Source organism: Ornithodoros turicata, chromosome 1 (genome assembly GCF_037126465.1).
Source record: "Ornithodoros turicata isolate Travis chromosome 1, ASM3712646v1, whole genome shotgun sequence".
Taxonomy (NCBI): domain Eukaryota; kingdom Metazoa; phylum Arthropoda; class Arachnida; order Ixodida; family Argasidae; genus Ornithodoros; species Ornithodoros turicata.
In genome coordinates this window covers 232077436-232100925 of record NC_088201.1, presented here as the reverse complement: position 1 = coordinate 232100925, position 23490 = coordinate 232077436, and the positions used below count along the sequence as shown (strand labels likewise).

The following is a 23490-nucleotide window of genomic DNA, read 5'->3' as shown; positions in this document are numbered from 1 at the left end:
AAACCCAAGTTGCTCTTTTTCGCCGTTCGCTGGCAGCACCGTCCATGTTCTGGCAATCTTCAAAATATTTATACGTAAAAAATATGCCGAATTGAGAAGTAATGCTTTCTGTGTCTTACCAAACAACGATGTTGTGCACGACAGTGGTAAAAAACATGGGGGTTATTTTTCACTTTTCGGTCCCTTTAAGGTTAGGTTGGGTTGGGTTGGGTTAGGTTAGGTTAGGTTTAGGTTAGGTTAGGTTAGGTTAAGGTTTAGGTTAGGTTAGGTTAGGTTAGGTTAGGTTAGGTTAGGAATTTGTTTCCACGCACGTTGCTTCCACGAGGTAGTGTTCCATGGAAGATGCGTTACATCCTTCACTATATCCAATGTACATATGCAAGCAGGGGCCCCTCGTTTCATTGTGGTCCTCCGTCCTGCTTCACTCCGGCCGTAAAAGCCTGTATGGACCCTGTCTTCCCTCCGGGCTGTTGACCCACAATTCGCATGAACCTTCAACACGTAATACTAACCGCTTAAATACCTTGAAATAAGGAATAGCCGTTTTCTCCCTTCAACATAACAGCCCATAACAACAGAATATTACTCTAGCTGTGCCCGTTTTACTGCCCCGCTAGCTGACTCCAATGTCCCGCGTCTCCAATGTCCTCCTGGCGGCTTTTCCTTCTGTACCGTTAGGTTAGTTTAGGTTAGGGTTAGGTTTGGTCAGGGTTAGGTTAGGGTTAGGTTTCTCCTTCTGTACCGTTAGGTTAGGTTAGGGTTAGGTTTAGTTTAGGTTTAGGTTAGGTTAGGTTAGGTTTAGATTAGGTTAGGTTAGGTTTAGGTTAGGTTAGGTTAGGTTTAGGTTAGGGTTAGGTTAGGCTTAGGTTAGGCTTAGGTTAGGCTTAGGTTAGGTTAGCTTAGGGTTAGGTTAGAGTTAGGATTAGCTTAAGGTTAGGTTTAGGTTAGGTTAGGTTAGGTTAGGATTAGGTTAAGTTAGGTTTAGGCTAGGTTAGGTTAGGTTAGGTTAGGTTAGGTTAGGTTAAGGTTAGGTTCGGTAGGGTTGGGTTAGGTTAGGTTAGGTTAGGTTTAGGTTAGGTTTAGGTTAGGTTAGGTTAGGTTAAGGTTTAGGTTAAGGTTTAGGTTAGGTTTAGGTTAGGTTTAGGTTAGGTTTAGGTTAGGTTAGGTTTAGGTTAGGTTTAGGTTAGGTTCGGTTCGGTTCAGTTTGGTTCGGTTCCCCGGGTGACCCCAGCTGCCCCGTTAACAGGCTGCAAAGCCTTCCGACATCGTCGTTATATGGAGCGAAGTGGCCACGCCCCGTCACATTTGAAGGCTTCGAGTCCACTCATGCACGACATCAACGGATGTCTAACACCCTTCGTCTTTAGCATGTTCTTTCCACACTCACTAAAGATGGACACTTCTCCCTGGACACTTTGGATGACCGCATGCAAAAATTTGCGTACGACCCGTGCGGCTCAAAACCAAACCGGAGACGGTGTCACGAGCTACTCTTCAGCACTGGAGTCCTGTAAGGTAGCGCAATTTTGTCTGTTGAGGCGTATATCTTTCGTGAGAGCATGTGCACCCTGGCAACAAAGGTGGGTAAGCTGTACCTCCTGTTCAGAGAGGTTGTTGACCTTATCATGTGCAGCGACATCTCTGTTGACCATGTGCCGTACCTTTGTCGCCGGATTCAGTTCTTCAGACAGGAATTTGTTTCCACGACGTTGCTTCCACGAGGTAGTGTTCCATGGAAGATGCGTTACATCCTTCACTATATCCAATGTACATATGCAAGCAGGGGCCCCTCGTTTCATTGTGGTCCTCCGTCCTCTTTCACTCCGGCCGTAAAAGCCTGTATGGACCCTGTCTTCCCTCCGGGCTGTTGACCCACAATTCGCATGAACCTTCAACGCGTAATACTAACCGCTTAAATACCTTGAAATAAGGAATAGCCGTTTTCTCCCTTCAACATAACAGCCCATAACAACAGAATATTACTCTAGCTGTGCCCGTTTTACTGCCCCGCTAGCTGACTCCAATGTCCAGCGTCTCCAATGTCCTCCTGGCGGCTTTTCCTTCTGTACCGTTAGGTTAGTTTAGGTTAGGGTTAGGTTTGGTCAGGGTTAGGTTAGGGTTAGGTTTCTCCTTCTGTACCGTTAGGTTAGGATAGGTTTGGCTTAGGTTTAGTTTAGGTTAGGTTAGGTTAGGTTTAGGTTAGGTTAGGTTTAGATTAGGTTAGGTTAGGTTAGGTTATGTTAGGGTTAGGTTAGGTTAGGGTTAGGTTAGGTTAGGTTAGGTTAGGTTAGGTTAGGGTTAGGTTAGGGTTAGGGTTAGGTTAAGGTTAGGTTTAGGTTAGGTTAGGTTAAGGTTAGGGTTAGGTTAAGTTAGGTTTAGGTTAGGTTAGGTTAGGTTAGGTTAGGTTAAGGTTAGGTTTAGTTTAGGTAAGGTTAGGTTAGGTTAGGTTAGGTTAGGTTCCCCGGGTGACCCGAGCTGCCCCGTTAACAGGCTGCAAAGCCTTCCGACATCGTCGTTATATGGAGCGAAGTGGCCACGCCCCGTCACATTTGAAGGCTTCGAGTCCACTCATGTACGACATCAACTGATGTCTAACACCCTTCGTCTTTAGCATGTTCTTTCCACACTCACTAAAGATGGACACTTCTCCCTGGACACTTTGGATGACCGCATGCAAAAATTTGCGTACGACCCTTTCGGCTCAAAACCAAACCGGAGACGGTGTCACGAGCTACTTTTCAGCACTGGAGTCCTGTAAGGTAGCGCAATCTTGTCTGTTGAGGCGTATATCTCTCTGTTGGCGTATATCTCGTCTGTTGAGGCGTATAGCGCAAGAAATAGGGAAACTTTCAAAAGCATAGCATTGTCACTTGCCCAGCGTAACCAACTCCTACCAGATGTATTTGTTGACGCAGCAGGCCTCAGCTGCGACCCCGACAGCAGAAGGCTGCAAGAAAGCCTTCCGAAGCCTTCCGAAAGCCTTCCGAAGATGAACCTGAGTTGCTCAGGTTGCATATTACGCAGGTGGCAGGAATGTGAAGGTGACTTGCCAGAGTTACATCACCCGTATATATTCGATAAACTGCCGCATCATTATGTTGCCTAGAAGGCTCACAAGAATAGGCTTTGACGGCGACTTACACGCTTCCGTTGTAACACGCAGCCAATAATTATTTCTCGCGGATGCATTTTCGCAGTAGGAGCCAGATTTGTTGAGTGTGCGGAGTAACGGACAAAAAAAGATGCGCACGTCTTGTGCTCCATCATATTTGTAGGTTGCAATCTAAAGCACTCAATTTGCAACCCTTTGCACAGTCTGAGGTGCGGTATTGTGTGATGCACACAATGTTGCTATGAACATGGGTCGAGGTACATGCTCAATATATTATTTTGTTACATTTCTTTAATAGTGTTTGTATGTGTCAGTGCCTCTGGATATTATGACAAGTCTGTGAGCGAGAGGAATGCAAGTTTTATGTGCATTATGCAGAAGACACAGAGCTAATTCAGCACAAACCTGTCCATGTTCCGATGACGCTCCTTTATCCTTCAATGATCCTACCCAAGCACGAAAGTCCCACTAGCCCTGCTTTCTTGTTTGTTTTTAGGCCAAATGGGCTCGTAGACAGCACCAGTTAACAGTATTAAGTACGGAGATTTCATCATCTCACTCTTTGTCTCGAACTGTGATTGAAAGCACCTTATGGAATTCATCATGTGCCACATCACCCTTGCACCCTTCAGCACCCCTTCAGCATCCTTGCTTCGTGAACTCCCCAAACATTCTGCCTTCTTACACCCCTTTTACACCCATGCACAAAGTTGGCCACCAAATAAAGTGGACGGGGGATTTATTTATTTTACCAGGAAAGGTCAGCCAGAATGACGGCTTGGCATTCCTTAAGAAATGATTCTTTAGTGCGTAGTCTTGCGGTAGTTAAATGTAAAACGATTGGAATTCAGCGGTCTTCCGCCGTCCCACACACGATGTCAGAGGCTGCTGACGAGACCGCTATCACCCAGGTAGTGAAGAATCGCCGCGATTACACCACTGCACGGTGTGCCGAGTAGTGTTGCGAGAGAGATGGAGTACCCGAGGCTGGCCAGGCGAGGCACCAAAGTACGCCAGGCCAAATACCAGGCCAGACGCCAGGCCAAAGAGAGTGCTTTACACCCACAACACCCTCGAAGCACCCGTTATGCTCAGTTACTTTATTTTTTATCCTTAGGATGTATTTAAGGGTGTGTGGAGATATTCACGCCCTGATTACATCCCAGTTACACCAGTGTTCAAATTTTAAGAGTGCAAATTCCAAGTGCTTCCCGGAAATAAAAGGTTAAATTCAAATCAGGTGACAACAGACGCCACACTGCTATAGTGTACGTTTATTTGAAACACATCCTTGATGTGGTGCGCTGCCGTGGGTCGCGGTGTGATAAGTTGCCTTCCAGTCTTCGCAACTGCGAGAAAAGAGTGGCACGAAATCAGCAGCTATTTGCTTGCGTTCGTATAGGTTCCAGTACAGGGGCGGATTAAAGGGGGAGGGGCGAGGGGGGGTGACCGCCCCCCATACGGTTGTGTTCCCTATGTAAAAACCCTATATCCTGGATGATACTCTGCCGCAAAGCACGAAATTTCCTTCAGACCGCCCCCCATGACACAACCTTAAATCCGCCCCTGTTCCAGTATTTATATGGATACGGCATATATGGCCTTTGATGAGGAATTGGAAATGAGAGGCGGAGGTGCCCCAAAGCGAAGGGCAACTGACCACAGAATAAGGGTCCAGTGACGACTCATTTAAATCCACGAACCGGACACGTGATTGAGACGGTCAATGGGAAGACCCTAGACGCTGCAGTCTGAGAGCAATTCTGATGCACCACCGAGGCATCTCTCCAGGAATTCAGAGCCCTTATCTTTTAAATCTTATCTTTACAAAAACCGCTTTGCTGGCTTTGGCTTATTTTTCTTATCTTTTAAACCTTATCTTAAAAAAAAACGCTTTGCTCGACCTTGAATTTTGCCCACGCAACCACTAACCTCCTTGCCTTTCGGAACGCTCGTCAATTCCTGCCTGCTGTCCCGTTTCGTCCCCTTGTTCGTGAACCTCCCCTTTCTGTAACCGGTCTGGAGCAAAGATTACTTCATTCGCGTAATCCCCTCCACACTCTAACAAAGCCGCCATTCACTCCGGCCGTAAAAGCCTGTACGGACCCTATCTTCCCTCCGGGCTGTTGACCCAGAATTCGCATGAACCTTTAACACGTATTGTTAACCGCTTAAATGCCCTGAAAGAAGAAATAGCCGTTTTCCCTCCTTCAACATAACAGCCCATAACAACCCAATATTACTCTAGCTGTGCCCGTTTTACCGCCCCGCTAGCTGACTCCAATGTCCAGCGTCTCCAACGTCCTCCTGGCGGCTTTTCCTCCTGTACCGTAAGGTTAGGTTAGGTTAGGTTCGGTTCGGTTCATAGGAGGATTTTCCTAGCGAGCCCGGCGGTTGCGCAAACTGCCTTGCTCCCGGCATCACGAAATAATTTGAATCTTCATGGCGTTTCATTTCTGTAGACTCTCGCGCGGTGATTTGTGAAGATTAAACTTTTCTTGTTTTTTTTTCTTTCGTATTAGCACCGCGAAGCAACTGCGACCATGAGTGGCGTTCTCACGTGGACAGATAGAGGGATGAAACGGATGTTGTTGTTGCCAGCACAACTCGCTCTCAGCTATGCGACTTCGAGCAAGGTCTTTATATATAGAAGAGCCCTCGAGCACCCTTGAGGGTGCAAAAGAAGACATTTCCAGGGAATAGCACCCTTTCAAATGGTGTTTTACACAGGATACACCCTCTAAAAAGGGGTGTTCCAGACCATAACGTGAAAAAAGTGGTGTGGGTTATAGGACCAGCCATTTACACCCGTAAGGGTATTCTTCAGTTTACAGTGCACCATGGAAGACTGGTACTATAGGATTCCGCTCAGACTATACGTCACGGTCTGCGGGCCCGTCCATTCACCAGAGATAATGCGCTAGTTCTGATAACTCACATTACTGTAGGCAACGGTCAGTCCGGTCCGGTCTTGCGTCACGGCGCTCCATAGAATCCGGTGATCTGAGGAAAAGATTACGCCTCATCAGAGGCGTCCGATTGAGGTCATTCGGAAGACGCCGGCAGGTCCCTGCCACACTGCCACAAGCCATGACTTCGCACCAGTGATTTCCCCAGAAATTCACTGCTGGGGGGAGTGCTGAGCTTTCAGGGGAGGGGGGTTATGCTTGGTGAAGGCTCCACTTAAGGAATTTTTCTTAGACACAGAACGAGTCGTGGCACAATGGTGGCATAACTGCACAGCTTTTCCGTTTTAATGTTATTACGTTAGAACAGAGTACAGTAGAATACAGATGCAATATGAACGGCATTTGAACATTAAGATGCATAATCGCACGACCGACAAAGGAAAAAGACTGGCACCTTGTCTCACGAAGCTCAATGAATACCTAGCAGCCAAGGGGAAAAACCTTGGACGAAAAAAAGCAGAATACCTCGCTTGATTGAGTTGGGCGCAAATGGTTCTTGATGATCCACATTGAGTTTGTGTGTCCGCACGCATTTTTGCTCGTATATGTGCGCAATATATGCATTGAGCAGTCACTTTCGAATGATTCTGGACAAATGCATGGTACTGGCATCTGCATGACTGGGGCCCTACAGCTCAAGTTTGACAGTACAGGATGTAACTCGCTGCGCCGGACTCCATACCAGAACGTGTTGGTGGCCGAGCTGGGTGAGGTCTCCTGAGAAATTACAGGGGGGGGGGTTGCAAAAATGCAGGGAGGGTGTACACGCCCCATGGGGGGGGGAATCCCTGCTTCGCACGACATTTTACACGTCGATAGCACACGATCACTCACTCAGGATGGCGCCCCTTTCTCAAGACTTGCTACAAGCGGCCTTTTTGTGACATTTCGCGCACGCGTTAAAACGTGGTGCTAGTGGCAACGCTGTTTCCTGTTCGGTATGGTTCGGTACGGAACGCACGGAACGCTAACGCAGAGTATGTAGGTCCCGACCGTCAAACGGATAGCAAAAGAGTTTTAGCAGATCGTCAGGCAACGCTACGAACGGTACGGTAAGAACTGTGTTGCCATCCAACGGCGATAACATGAACTACCGTTCGCAAGTTGTCTAGGCATCTGTTTCTGAACGAATTGCCTAATAAAACTACGTTTTCATGCTCTGTTTTTGTTTTCTTTGCGTTCGAAAATTAATTTGTTGTTCCACCAGCAAGCGAAAGGACAACGGACACCCCCTCTCGGTCAGTTCACCGCTATCACTCGCCGTTATGGCGGACGCTGCTGCTCGCTCGGACTGGCAGCATCCAGAGACCAGAAGTTTGTGTTTTCGTATGGTATACAAGGTATACAGCTTCTTTTAAGTAGCTTGTAGTCCCTCGTACTGAAGCGCAGTCTCGTAGCCTTCACTTCGGACACAGTCGAGGAGGTGTTGCAGGCAGCCATGTTGTTTTGTGCGACGAAAACAACGTAGAGGACGGAAACGCAAAAAGATGAGCCGATCGTTCCAACGTGAAACGCGGAAGCCAAGTTTCCTTTCCTGCGCACGCGCTCTTGCTCACGTGTAGAACAGCGTTCCTTCCGTTCACTGCGTAACGGTCTACTAAAACTCACTGTTATATCAAATTTTCCAAAAGGAGAAAATAAAGTCTTTGTTGTTCCACGCGACCTTGACAGTGAGGGAAGCAGGCAGGAGATTCCATCGCTCACCTTCCGATTATTTAACAGATTACTGACTGCAATCCCTACCACCTTTCAAACTTCATCTCTAACACCTTAAAAGCTTCGGTTCGAGCATACAAGGTTAGATTAAGAAGGGACTGCTGCGGATACGAAGTTTGAAAGAGGGTAGGGAGGGGAATATGTTTATTAAGAAAATGAGAGGAAAAGTCAGCCAGAAGAAGACCAGACGCTTGCTATTCCAGGTAGGAGTCGGAAGCGAGCTTCTGACGGAATTAAATATTTGGCTTGGCAATCACTGCTCGTGTTGTCTGTCTCTTTTAGTTTCGCTGTCCTTGAGTATTATCGTTTTTTATGTATCGTTTCACGTGACGGTGGCGCTTCCTAAAAGGCCGCGAACGGGCCGACACAATGGTTGGCCATATGAAGATATCTATTGATGTATTTGAAAAAAAAAAAAAAAAGGACAATCCGCAGTAGAGTACCGTAATAAATGTATCTGTATGCGCATTGTATCTTATCTATATTACCAAACGGTCCGCAGGATAAAACAATCTCTTACCGCACAGCAGTTTGTGAGTCGGAAGCTTTTGCTCACGTTGATGTACGATGTACCTGGCGTGCCACTTGTCCCCATGTTGTAGGAGGTGTACGCCACTTTTGTGGGAGGCTTCCCTGCCTCTCCGGTCAGGGTTCGCCCTTCCATGATCTTCATGATTATGCACAGGTAATCGGTCTTTCCTGTGTGGCTGAACCTGACACTATATCCATCCTTGACGGTGACTGCGGCGCTAGAAAACATCAAACGTCAGCTGCTCGAGGTTACATTACTTCTGAAAAAGGAGCTCACAAGAATATCGTGCGTTTCCTTAAAGGCATTAGAAAAGCTTGGTGACGTGACAAACATACGACAAACTCCAACGAAGAGAGCTGAATTTTCATTGTATCATCGCCTTTGAGAGAATGTGTTCGACAAAGTACCGACAAAGCTCACCACGCACTCACCTAACATTCTACGAATACAAACCTCCGTGAGAAACGCAGCCGATACCTGCACCATGCACAGGTATACATCCGCCTCCTGGCACACGACACGCAGCTAGGGGCCTCACACCCAAAACGGTTCCCACATTAGGAAAACTGACGCGTGAGCTACAATGAACATCAACCCACAGCAACACATCTCGTGCGTTTCCCGTAATATAACCTACGGGCGCGCACTTTCTTTGCATAAAGACGAGTTCTTTTCCGAGGAACTTCCGGCGAATCTTACATGCAATCCAAGTAAATGCTGGCGTCTTGTAAAACGAAAGGAACATAACGACAACAGGCTTTGTGATACAAATGGCTCGTCTGTCCCCGATCATCAGTGCGCTGATATTTTTAACGATGCATTCATTGGCGACTTCGTTCATAATCAACCTGCTAATATCCCTGCTATTCCACTGCTTCATTTACATTGTCTGTCGGATTTCACTGTTTCTTACAACGGCATGTGAAAGTTAATTGATTCTCTCAAGATGTCGCATCCTGTTCCGATGATCTGAACACAAAAATACGAAAAAGTACGAAGTTCATATCATGTTACTTCCCTACAGACATTTTCAACGAGGCGCTCTCAAGAGGGGAGGTGTATAGGGCCTGGAGAATTACTAAAGTTATTCTTCTCCATAAAGGTGGTTCCACAACTAGTCCGCTTAACAACAGCCCTGTACTATCACTCATGCAAACTATCAGAACACGTAACTTTTTCGAACAATACGGATTTTGTAGAATTCCGACATTTTTTCTTCCCTTTCCAAAACGGCTTCCGTCGAGGCTTTTCGTGTACCACTCATCTTGCATGGTTCATACACGACCTTCATTAACCATCTTGGTAAGGATATGAGCAGTGACTTATCTTCCTCGACTTTAAAAAAGCATTCGATAAGGTCCCCCCATCAATCAGACTTCTCGCTAAACTATCTCAACTAAATCTTCCGGACAATCTAATGCAGTCGTTTTCAAATTATCTTCCCTTGCGGAGGCATTTACGCGTGTTAACAATTATTTATTATGAAGTCTTTATCTTCCGTTATATCAGGCGCTGTCATGTGGCTTTTATTATTTCCCGTATACATTAAGGCCATTTCACATAGCCTCAGCTCCATGGTTCGCCTTTTTGCCGGCGACTGGGTCATTTACAGGCATATCATCAGCTGATCGAACACTACTCCTGAACGTCCATCAAGTTTTAGATTCTTGGTTCTCCACATGGATGGACACCACAGAATCTGTCTAAACGCACATGTCTTCACGTTGGGAAACATCAAAATGTCCATCCATGCACACTGAGCGGCACACCTATTACCAACATGCCATAAGAGATATAAGAGAGATAATATAGAGAGATAAGAGAGATAAGCATGCCATGCTAGAAACAAAATACAACGTCTTAAACTCCTTTGGTCCATACTTAATGACGAGACTTGTATTGCAAAACGCAAGTATCTAACATTATCTAACGTTGGTAGTCGTCGCACTAAGCACACTAAACACTTGGTGCAATACCGCTTTAGGACCAACTGCTTGCGGCATTCTTTTTCCCCCAAAACCATTGATAACTGGAATGGCTTGCCACAGGTAGCTATTGACTGCGGCACTCTCACTTCTTTTGTAGCATGCATCACTGAACTCCTTCGGGAGCCATGATTATGTCCATCCTTTCGTCTTCTATATATTTTATTTTCAGTGCATTTATTTCCTCTTGCTACCTATTTAGTATATGGGCAGTGCACAGCCCTCGGTTGTTTTTGTAATTTAGAGATGTAGTTTAGTGTTGTATTTGTATGTCCCTCCTTCTATGGCGCTTGCGCCAGAAGTATTGTAAATAAATAAATAAATAAAATAAGTAAGTACCATTGGCCTTGGTTAATATGGGCATGCCACTGGAGGCTTGACGTAATCGTCAAGCCTCCGAAGAAGAAAAGAACTCGAACTCGAAGTGCGTCAAGACGACGTCACGCTAAGGGACATCCCCCGTCGTCAGGCGGTCGCCGTCAGAATATTGATGGCTGATCGTTGGCTACGATGCAAGACACGTGCGTACATCGTACATCGAAAGCCCTTCATCCTTGAACTTTTTCAATTTGGCAACAGAGCCTCCCCTTAACACAGCGCGGCTGCGGGTCATGGGCCGGTTATTCCTGTAGATTGCATTCAGTGCGACAACAAAGGTGTCAACCAGCTGGCGAACAGTATCAAAATGGCGGGCACCAGGTGGCTGATAAGCGGAATCTGCTTCGATTCAGGCCTTGTGGCCGGTGCAACGGCGACTCTGACGCAAGAAAAAAAAAAAAAAGGCTCCACCCACAAGACGGCAAAAGATCAGAGCACGGCCAAACTCTTCCTATCAATGGCTCTGCGCTCCAGAGGCATAGTGCGCACTCCGTCAATCACCTGCGGTCGTCGCCGTTCTTTTTGTTTTCTTTTTTTTTCGTTCCACAACAGGCACCGCAGCGGAAAGACATTGGAGTCACCTTAGCGCCCCTTTAAAAAGTGCTGTCGCATTTTAAAAGATGTGGCAACCTAACTTTTGGTAACGAAAAATATACGGTCAGAAAAGCTGCTATATGCACACATTTCGAATGGAACATGGCGGTTTCAGCACAGCTGCGTTCAGCTACCGCCAGGGGTGCCACAGATGTTGACACGAAAATTAGGTCCCACATCACTGTTGGCGTCGTTGCGGTTTCGTGCACTGTCGGTGACCTTATACCTGCTCCCGTTCACAACACTTCTCCCCTTCCCCAATCCCTTCCCACACCCCTTTCCCCTTCCTTCTCTCCGATAGGAGTAGCAGGCCTACAGCAATTGGCGAGCCTCTCTTCAAAACCCACAACCAAACAAACTCACGAGAGATGTGGACATCTATACTGCCCATTCGAAATGCACATAGTTCAATGTTTGCGTTGCTGTTCAAGTGAGTTCTACTGCATCGTACGCGACCAACTTTATGTACTATAAGGGATAGCGCTGATCGTTCTGCGCAGGCGCCAGACATAAAAGGGAACCTCGCGCATTTCACAGAGCTACCACGCCTCTCCTTGCGTACTCGTGCAGGCGACAACGTACGATGAACTAAAACGCACTATTGTTGCACGGAGTTTAGTTACCATAATTTGTTTCTCGACTCGTATTGCAGTTCGTCAACGGAAGTGCGTCCTGAAACCAGTCAAAGCCTAAAGTGCGCTAATCTGGATCGACTTTTATCTGCACACACCCTGTATCTTAACTTGGACTAGTTTGAGCATGTCGTAAAATACCCCCGCATCGCGATGCGCATCGAGTTTCTCAAGAGCGTTCGGTGAGCGATGCTGCTACATGGTCGAACCCAATGTTTATTGAAAGGTTGGTTTGTCAACAGGCGGCGCTAACAGCCCCGAGACGGTACGCTGGGATTCACAAATATGTTCCTCAAAACGTCGTTTAGTAAATCTCTCCCACACCAAAAAGTCGGGAATAACCGCGTCCGCTTCCGCATTGAGGTGTTTGCTAACCCTTTACGTGGAACGGGGGGAAGGCTCCATCCACGAAGCGGCAAAAGATCGGAGAATGGCCAAACTCTCCCTATGCTAACTCCCTAACTAAACTCCCTAAACTCCTCCCTAAACTCTCCCTAACTCTCCCCTCTCTGAGGCAGTACTCTGGGATTGACAAATATGTTCCTAAAAAGTCGACAACAACCACATCCGCTTCCGCATTGTGGTGTTTGCTAACCCTTTACGGGGAACGGGGAGAAGGCTCCATTCACGAAGCGGCAAAAGATCGGAGAATGGCCAAACTCTCCCTATAAATGGCTCTGCGAGGCAGTACCCTGGGATTGACAAATATGTTCTTAAAAAGTCGACAATAACCACATCCGCTTCCGCATTGTGGTGTTTGCTAACCCTTTACGGGGAACGGGGAGAAGGCTCCATTCACGAAGCGGCAAAAGATCGGAGAATGGCCAAACTCTCCCTATAAATGGCTCTGCGAGGCAGTACCCTGGGATTGACAAATATGTTCCTAAAAAGTCGACAATAACCACATCCGCTTCCGCATTGTGGTGTTGGCTAACCCTTTACGGGGAACAGGGGAAGGCTCCATCCACGAAGCGGCACAAGATCGGAGAATGGCCAAACTCTCCCTATGCTAACTCCCTAACTAAACTCCCTAAACTCCTCCCTAAACTCTCCCTAACTCTCCCCTCTCTGAGGCAGTACTCTGGGATTGACAAATATGTTCCTAAAAGTCGACAACAACCACATCCGCTTCCGCATTGTGGTGTTTGCTAACCCTTTACGGGGAACGGGGAGAAGGCTCCATTCACGAAGCGGCAAAAGATCGGAGAATGGCCAAACTCTCCCTATAAATGGCTCTGCGAGGCAGTACCCTGGGATTGACAAATATGTTCTTAAAAAGTCGACAATAACCACATCCGCTTCCGCATTGTGGTGTTTGCTAACCCTTTACGGGGAACGGGGAGAAGGCTCCATTCACGAAGCGGCAAAAGATCGGAGAATGGCCAAACTCTCCCTATAAATGGCTCTGCGAGGCAGTACCCTGGGATTGACAAATATGTTCCTAAAAAGTCGACAATAACCACATCCGCTTCCGCATTGTGGTGTTGGCTAACCCTTTACGGGGAACAGGGGAAGGCTCCATCCACGAAGCGGCACAAGATCGGAGAATGGCCAAACTCTCCCTATAAATGGCTCTGCGAGGCAGTACCCTGGGATTGACAAATATGTTCCTAAAAAGTCGACAATAACCACATCCGCTTTGGTGTTGGCTAACCCTTTACGGGGAACAGGGGAAGGCTCCATCCACGAAACGGCACAAGATCGGAGAATGGCCAAACTCTCCCTATAAATGGCTCTCCGAGGCAGTACCCTGGGATTGACAAATATGTTCCTAAAAAGTCGACAACAACCACATCCGCTTCCGCATTGTGGTGTTTGCTAACCCTTTACGGGGAACGGGGAGAAGGCTCCATTCACGAATCGGCAAAAGTTTGGAGAATGGCCAAACTCTCCCTATAAATGGCTCTCCGAGGCAGTACCCTGGGATTGACAAATATGTTCCTAAAAAGTCGACAATAACCACATCGGCTTCCGCATTGTGGTGTTGGCTAACCCTTTACCGGGAACAGGGGAAGGCTCCATCCACGAAGCGGCACAAGATCGGAGAATGGCCAAACTCTCCCTATAAATGGCTCTGCGAGGCAGTACCCTGGGATTGACAAATATGTTCTTAAAAAGTCGACAATAACCACATCCGCTTCCGCATTGTGGTTTTTGCTAACCCTTTACGGGGAACAGGGGAAGGCTCCATCCACGAAGCGGCAAAAGATCGGAGAATGGCCAAAAGTCTCCCTAGAAATGGCTCTGCGAGGCAGTACCTGGGATTGACAAATATGATCCTAAAAAGTCGACAATAACGACATCCGCTTCCGCATTGTGGTGTTTGCTAACCCTTTACGGGGAACGGGGAGAAGGCTCCATCCACGAAGCGGCAAAACATTGGACAATGGCCAAACTCTCCCTATAAATGGCTCTGCGAGGCAGTACCCTGGGATTGACAAATATGTTCCTAAAAAGTCGACAACAACCACATCCGCTTCCGCATTGTGGTGTTTGCTAACCCTTTACAGGGAACGGGGAGAAGGCTCCATTCACGAAGCGGCAAAAGATCGGAGAATGGCCAAACTCTCCCTATAAATGGCTCTGCGAGGCAGTACCCTGGGATTGACAAATATGTTCCTAAAAAGTCGACAATAACCACATCCGCTTCCGCATTGTGGTGTTTGCTAACCCTTTACGGGGAACGGGGAGAAGGCTCCATTCACGGAGCGGCAAAAGATCGGAGAATGGCCAAACTCTCCCTATAAATGGCTCTGCGAGGCAGTACCTTGGGATTGACAAATATGTTCCTAAAAAGTCGACAATAACCACATCCGCTTCCGCATTGTGGTGTTTGCTAACCCTTTACGGGGAACGGGGAGAAGGCTCCATTCACGGAGCGGCAAAAGATCGGAGAATGGCCAAACTCTCCCTATAAATGGCTCTGCGAGGCAGTACCCTGGGATTGACAAATATGTTCCTAAAAAGTCGACAATAACCACATCCGCTTCCGCATTGTGGTGTTGGCTAACCCTTTACGGGGAACAGGGGAAGGCTCCATCCACGAAGCGGCACAAGATCGGAGAATGGCCAAACTCTCCCTATAAATGGCTCTGCGAGGCAGTACCCTGGGATTGACAAATATGATCCTAAAAAGTCGACAATAACCACATCCGCTTCCGCATTGTGGTGTTTGCTAACCCTTTACGGGGAACGAGGGGAAGGCTCCATCCACGAAGCGGCAAAACATTGGACAATGGCCAAACTCTCCCTATAAATGGCTCTGCGAGGCAGTACCCTGGGATTGACAAATATGTTCCTAAAAAGTCGACAACAACCACATCCGCTTCCGCATTGTGGTGTTTGCTAACCCTTTACAGGGAACGGGGAGAAGGCTCCATTCACGAAGCGGCAAAAGATCGGAGAATGGCCAAACTCTCCCTATAAATGGCTCTGCGAGGCAGTACCCTGGGATTGACAAATATGTTCCTAAAAAGTCGACAATAACCACATCCGCTTCCGCATTGTGGTGTTTGCTAACCCTTTACGGGGAACGGGGAGAAGGCTCCATTCACGGAGCGGCAAAAGATCGGAGAATGGCCAAACTCTCCCTATAAATGGCTCTGCGAGGCAGTACCTTGGGATTGACAAATATGTTCCTAAAAAGTCGACAATAACCACATCCGCTTCCGCATTGTGGTGTTTGCTAACCCTTTACGGGGAACGGGGAGAAGGCTCCATTCACGGAGCGGCAAAAGATCGGAGAATGGCCAAACTCTCCCTATAAATGGCTCTGCGAGGCAGTACCCTGGGATTGACAAATATGTTCCTAAAAAGTCGACAATAACCACATCCGCTTCCGCATTGTGGTGTTTACTAAGCCTTTACGGGGAACGGGGTGAAGGCTCCATCCACGAAGCGGCAAAAGATTGGACAATGGCCAAACTCTCCATATAAATGGCTCTGCGAGGCAGTACCCTGGGATTGACAAATATGTTCCTAAAAAGTCGACAATAACAGCAACCGCTTCCGCATTGTGGTGTTTGCTAACCCTTTACGGGGAACGGGGAGAAGGCTCCATTCACGAAGCGGCAAAAGATCGGAGAATGGCCAAACTCTCCCTATAAATGGCTCTGCGAGGCAGTACCCTGGGATTGACAAATATGTTCCTAAAAAGTCGACAATAACCACATCCGCTTCCGCATTGTGGTGTTGGCTAACCCTTTACGGGGAACAGGGGAAGGCTCCATCCACGAAGCGGCACAAGATCGGAGAATGGCCAAACTCTCCCTATAAATGGCTCTGCGAGGCAGTACCCTGGGATTGACAAATATGTTCCTAAAAAGTCGACAATAACCACATCCGCTTCCGCATTGTGGTTTTTGCTAACCCTTTACGGGGAACAGGGGAAGGCTCCATCCACGAAGCGGCAAAAGATCGGAGAATGGCCAAAAGTCTCCCTATCAATGGCTCTGCGAGGCAGTACCCTGGGATTGACAAATATGATCCTAAAAAGTCGACAATAACGACATCCGCTTCCGCATTGTGGTGTTTGCTAACCCTTTACGGGGAACGAGGGGAAGGCTCCATCCACGAAGCGGCAAAAGATTGGACAATGGCCGAACTCTCCCTATAAATGGCTCTGCGAGGCAGTACCCTGGGATTGACAAATATGTTCCTAAAAAGTCGACAACAACCACATCCGCTTCCGCATTGTGGTGTTTGCTAACCCTTTACAGGGAACGGGGAGAAGGCTCCATTCACGAAGCGGCAAAAGATCGGAGAATGGCCAAACTCTCCCTATAAATGGCTCTGCGAGGCAGTACCCTGGGATTGACAAATATGTTCCTAAAAAGTCGACAATAACCACATCCGCTTCCGCATTGTGGTGTTGGCTAACCCTTTACGGGGAACAGGGGAAGGCTCCATCCACGAAGCGGCACAAGATCGGAGAATGGCCAAACTCTCCCTATAAATGGCTCTGCGAGGCAGTACCCTGGGATTGACAAATATGTTCTTAAAAAGTCGACAATAACCACATCCGCTTCCGCATTGTGGTGTTTGCTAACCCTTTACGGGGAACGAGGGGAAGGCTCCATCCACGAAGCGGCAAAAGATTGGACAATGGCCAAACTCTCCCTATAAATGGCTCTGCGAGGCAGTACCCTGGGATTGACAAATATGTTCCTAAAAAGTCGACAACAACCACATCCGCTTCCGCATTGTGGTGTTTGCTAACCTTTACGGGGAACGGGGAGAAGGCTCCATTCACGGAGCGGCAAAAGATCGGAGAATGGCCAAACTCTCCCTATAAATGGCTCTGCGAGGCAGTACCCTGGGATTGACAAATATGTTCCTAAAACGTCGACAATAACCACATCCGCTTCCGCATTGTGGTGTTGGCTAACCCTTTACGGGGAACAGGGGAAGGCTCCATCCACGAAGCGGCACAAGATCGGAGAATGGCCAAACTCTCCCTATAAATGGCTCTGCGAGGCAGTACCCTGGGATTGACAAATATGTTCTTAAAAAGTCGACAATAACCACATCCGCTTCCGCATTGTGGTGTTTGCTAACCCTTTACGGGGAACAGGGGAAGGTTCCATCCACGAAGCGGCAAAAGATCGGAGAATGGCCAAAAGTCTCCCTATAAATGGCTCTGCGAGGCAGTACCCTGGGATTGACAAATATGATCCTAAAAAGTCGACACTAACGACATCCGCTTCCGCATTGTGGTGTTTGCTAACCCTTTACGGGGAACGAGGGGAAGGCTCCATCCACGAAGCGGCAAAAAATTGGAGAATGGCCAAACTCTCCCTATAAATGGCTCTGCGAGGCAGTACCCTGGGATTCACAAATATGTTCCTAAAAAGTCGACAATAACAGCAACCGCTTCCGCATTCTGGTGTTTACTAAGCCTTTACGGGGAACGGGGGGAAGGCACCATCCACGAATCGGCAAAAGATTGGAGAATGGCCAAACTCTCCCTATAAATGGCTCTGCGAGGCAGTACCCTGGGATTCACAAATATGTTCCTAAAAAGTCGACAATAACAGCAACTGCTTCCGCATTGTGGTGTTTACTAAGCCTTTACGGGGGGCGCGGTGTCGAGAGTGGTGGAGACTCAAGAAATTAGCAAACCCAGTCGCCCGTCATACCTAGACTAAAACCGTAACCGTAATATTCCATGGGCTTGTATAGGAACATTTGCAAATTAACATAATGTTTTGTTGACTACAACAAATTCGCTGGGTTCGAGGATGCCAATGGCGGTCTTCAATCCGACTCGAGAATTTTAATCCCGTTTAGCGAACTGGATTGAATTAAGCAGGATTGGAGTTCGATCCTGGTCGAACGTGTCCGTGTAGCAGCGCCGGATCCGCATTGAGCTCGAGGAGCTTTGGCTCAATGCGGATCGAAAGTATCCGCGTGACAGGGGTATAATTCGTAATCGATTGTGCATGTCGAGTGATTGAACATCGTGATTGGAAATCCGTCCTGGGATCACCTTAAGGCACCCTAAGCTATTATGGGACACTTGCACAACCCCAAACTACCTAAGGGGCTCAGGGGCTACCCTAAGGTCCAGGATAGAGGCCGCGTTCAAGCGTGCACCGCGCGATGCAAATCGTAATTAATAATAATCGACAGGTTCGACGGCAATCCGCGGGTTCTTTGTCGTCGTTCATTATGCCCTGATAAGCGATGCCCGGCAGAGCGCGGCCTGCCTTCCGAGTCGATATTGCTATTGTGCCTCAGTCCGCGACACTGGTGGTACGGGACCGTTTCTGCACGAGCTGGATAATTCTTACAACCGTACCCACTTAGTACCCCGGAGCATCGCTTATCACCCTTGTGATAGGCAGGTAGCTTCGACTCGGATACAGCAGCACTTCAGTCTAGGTGCAAATTCAGTCGTTTCCGGACCGTTCCGTTTGAATACATTCATCGTGTTCGTATACAGTGTGGCTAGGTGAACAGACGTGCGAGTAGTGCGAACTTAACTTACTCCATAGAAATTGATGGCAAGAGGCAAGAACACAGAAGTAAGGACAAATACAAAATCAAGTCAACAAAGACACAAAGACAAAGGACAAACTCAAAATGAAAGAAGAGAGATTGAATTAAGTTATCTATTGACTTACTCGGTCTCGACCTTGCCTTCGAACGTGAGGTAGGCTCCTGCGCTCAGCATTAGTTCAGTGTAGTATGCCCAATAACCGAAGGCCATGAAATCTGCTGTCTGAAATTGTTCAAGTTAATTATTGACAGAGACCCCAACTCTGACAACCTCCATGGGACAAGCCTGTTCTAAGGCATGCAGGAGGATAAGAGCGCAGAGTATGTTTTGAAAACAAACTTGCACGCGCTGCAGCGCGAACCACCATCTTCTCATTGTGGAGCAGGAGAGGGTACGTGCTTTTTAAAGGAGCATGGAAGTGACATTTAACGTGACTCGAAATCCTGCTTCATTTGTGAAGCTGTCCACAAGGAGTCACCACGCAAAATATTTCCGATCTGTGGCGTATTGTCACTGCGCAATAAAATTTACAAAAGACGGTCGGAGAACGGCAGTCGCGGGCGAGAGGCACGAGCCCCGCGTGACGTACAAGCTGTTCGATGCCTTTTTTCTTTGTTTTTTCATCTCGGCTCACACGCCGCTTAATTAATATGTTTCAGCTGTGCCGTGCAGTGCTGTGTGCTGTGCACATATGCTGCTGGGCGGCAGAGCCTTGTCAAGTGACTTCCGGTAACTTTTAGATTTGCTGTCCCACCATGTAATGTGGTAATTCAATAAATTGAAATTGAAAACTCGGAACCCTAGAGCCTATACCTTAGGATTAGAGGACTGTGGATCATGCTCACGTGATCGAACACTGCGCCGCTGTCCCCACCGGTGTAGGTGATATGAATTTCCATGAGGGTGGCGTTGAAGTACGTTCCGTCTGCCACGGCTCCGAACTGATGATAGATGAACTGGCCAAGGCTCAGAGTTTTCAGACTCCCTCGTCGCGTCCATATGTCTTGGCCATTCCATTGCACCTTAAAACGAAACGATTGTCGTAGCACGTATAAGACATGTGGCTGACAAGTTCATGAAAGAAGAACCCTGTTCTGGGCGTCTATACACCGACCTTCCAAAGAGAGAGGCAATATTAAGAAAAAGAAAGGAAAGGTCAGCCAGACGAAGGTCGGCTCGCTATTCCAAACAAAAAAAAAGGAAAATGAAAGAAGGAAAGAAAAGGGGATGAAAAGAAAAGGAAAAGAAGAAAAGAAAAGGGGAAGAGAGAAGGAAAAATAGGGGTAACGAAAATGGAAGAAAAGGAAAAGGAGAAAAGAAAAGGGGAAGAAAAAAGGAGAAAATGGGGGAAAGAAAAGGGAAGAAAGGGAAAAGAAGAAAAGAAAAGGAAAACAAAGGAGATAAGGAAAGGAAGAACACAAAACTAAAACTGATAAGTCACACACACACTGTCACACAATCACAAGGCGTTGACAAGGTTCGAAGCGTGGAGAAAGCGGAAGAGCGCAGTGGTGACTGTCCCACTGGGTCGAGAGAGACACACAGGACTCACAAGGAGCTCAGGAGACCCGTGTCACGCAGAAAGCGGAGCACCGCAGGACCAAAGAGGACTGCGCACATGAGTGCACGTGAAGAAAAAAAAGTAGTTTCCTTCTTCACGTTTTGCATTCTTTAATTGCACCACACTTACAACCCTTTTCTCGTAAGCTCTGCTGGAAATACATAGAATAAGGCATGATCCTAATGGGTTCACCTCGTAATTCCAATGCGATTCAATTGATCGAGATTCTCAATGTAGCCAGTAGTCAGAAAAGCTAGTGTATCTAGCAGTGCCTATCTAGCAAAACAATTGCTAGATACGCTAGCTAGCGTATTTAGCATCAACAAACAAGACCGCCCCCGTCCCCGCCCCATCCCGCTCTTGCGAATGTTAATTAGGGCTAAACCACGTGAGCGCCAGCCCACAGATACCGACCTCACTGTATCATCTGAGGAATTAACCACGTGGGCACCAGCCCACTTTCACGACTCCATCTGGTAAGCCATCCCTGCAACATGCCTTTCTTAATATTATAATTAGGTGCACGCCCTACTGTGTTGGAGTAAACCACGTCAGAGTGATACCGACCTCACTGTGTCATCTGAGGAATTAACCACGTGGGCACCAGCCCCCATATCGTAAGCCAGCCTCCAGCAAGTCCCTCGCACACGCAACACGCGCTTCTTATTATAATTAGGTTGCATGCACACCTACTATGTAATTAACTAAGACTGGGCACGCGCCTCAGTCTTATAAAAACGGTGCATGCAAACGGAGATTAGTCAGAACACTAAAAAATGGCAGACCAGTTCTACATCAATTTACTCTCAAACGCTTCCACCGATGTATTTCCTAATAACACGATGAGTAAGTTCAGAGTTAAACTTGCTCATCCCATGCACTTAGATGGGAAGTGGGAAGTTGCCCTGACAGAGGTGAATGTCCCGTTTGCAATTAAGAACGTCACGGACACTGTTAACGCTATATCTGAAACTAGTCTCTTTGCTCCTACACTCACAACAGAGCAAATTAAGTTTCGTGCAGGAGAAAACATTATCTTACCAATTCGACAATTCCTAACGAAACATCTAAAAAGCCAAGCAAGGATTCTACGTGTCACTGGACATTATGAGCTACAACTGCCACTCAATACCGGACTTGAGTTGAGCCTAGCTCTCTCTGCCAAGCTTGGTTTTCCTGAAAAGATTATTGGATCTTCGGAAGTGGATGAAGGTCAACCAGTAAAAGTATTGAAGTATCAAGAGGATACAGAAGAAAAAATTACGTTAATCATGTACCGCTCACGTACAACAAAATATGAAATTCCAGAAGGGTATTACGAGTCGGGAAAGGACCTAGTTGATGCAATAAATCATGCATACCGAACAAAGCTAGGGCTACCAGAAAGTGCACGTGTTTTGTTTTATAATCCATACAATGGAGTTTGTCAGCTGGAAGGTCGTAGCGAGGGTTATGTCACATTTCATCCATATTTGGCTCTGATGCTTGGATTCGGAAAAAGGACAACCTTCTCAAGTTTTGCTGTAGCCCAGCGGGATGTCTGTCTTTTTCCTGCACAAAATTATATCTTTATTTACAGTGACATCATCGAGAATGAAGCTGTCGGTGATATCACGGCACCTCTTCTCCGTTTACTCCCTTTCAGAGTGCAGAGTCGGAATGAAGTGATTTCATATTCTTTCACTAATCTTTACTATAAATATGTGATAGCAAAAGAACTGACCACCATTCAAATCGAACTGGCAAACGAGATAGGTGATTTCATTCCATTCATCGCCGGCTCAGGACGTGTTGGAGTGACACTGCATTTTCGAAAATGTATATAACACAGGCACCCTGTTGCATAGCACATTATGGTACGGGCAAACGTGATCAACCACTGCCACATTATTCTGCTCCTCTTTATCAAGTCAGATCTGGTTATTTCTCTGATTTAGTGCAGCAGTTTATACCTATACTAACAAAGAAGGTAGCTCCCTACGTGAGTCGAAAGCTCCTCGACACTGGACGACACATAGCAGAAGAAGTTAAGCAGGGATCAACGTTTAGAGAAGCTCTAAGGAAAGGAGTTGGTCGTACAATCCATTCAACACGTGACGAGTTGCTTCAGAGGCTCAGAGGAAAAGAAAGCAAAAGAAAACAATCTGTCAACAATAAAAGCAGACGTAAGAGGGTGGGTCGGTCAGTAAAATCTCTGACGAAGCGAAGAAAGGTCGATTTTTTTACTACAGAAAATGTCTACCATCGCAATAGTACATAAGAATTCCTGCCTCTGCACCACGAACCAATTGGAACTGTTTTCTCTTCCTCCAACAAACTTTTCCTTGGAGAAGTCAGAATATGTGGAGTTTTTTCCAGTTTCTGCCCCTACAGCAAGTGGTGTAATCGAATATAATGTTCCAGGTCTCGGAGGTGGATTCTTTGACTTGCAGTCTAGTTTTCTACACATTCAATGCAAAATTGTACGGAAAAATGGAGATACGGCATCAAGTACAGTTGGCAGTACAGTGACACCAGATAGTGTGATACCTGTGCAAGCATTTGCATCCTCGCTCTTTCATGATGTCCACGTCTACCTTAATTCGACACTGGTTTCTAACTTAGAAAATTATGCATATCGTTCATACTTGGACATAATAACAAATGCTAATAATGTTACTCAAACTCACACCCTCTCTGCAATGCTCTACGAACCAGATCCAGTGGGAGAATCTGAAAATTTTGCCGCTCCTGTTGAGGCAAAAGGAATTTTTGCACGCTACAAACGGACCAAAGGTTCGACACTCTGCGATCTTTATTCCCCTATCTTCAGTGATATATGTCAACAGGAAAAGTTTCTTCTCAATGGAGTCGACATAAGAGTTGTCCTTCGTCAGAACACAGATGATTTTCGACTTCTTGCACCTGCCAGCGAGACTGAAAAACACACTATAGAGTTTTCACGAATTGTGTTGTACCTGCGACGTGTGCAGGTTTCTCCAAGTGTACTCGTCGGCATCGAACGAAGACTT

The 23490-nt window shown here is 47.0% G+C and overlaps 1 protein-coding gene across 1 annotated transcript in view; it reads right to left on the bottom strand.

Annotated features, from left to right (window-relative positions):
- Window positions 1–4371: 4371 nt before the first annotated feature.
- The window catches only part of LOC135379083 (uncharacterized), a 37492-nt gene continuing 18373 nt past the window's right edge, over window positions 4372–23490 (bottom strand). The window contains exons 4-8 of the mRNA XM_064612332.1: window positions 19764–19940; window positions 19043–19140; window positions 8318–8546; window positions 6051–6115; window positions 4372–4461 (exon numbers count right to left, since the gene is read on the bottom strand). Coding sequence (XP_064468402.1) covers window positions 6089–6115; window positions 8318–8546; window positions 19043–19140; window positions 19764–19940 — 531 coding nt within the window. The 3' untranslated portion in view covers window positions 4372–4461; window positions 6051–6088. The remainder of the gene's footprint in view (window positions 4462–6050; window positions 6116–8317; window positions 8547–19042; window positions 19141–19763; window positions 19941–23490) is intronic.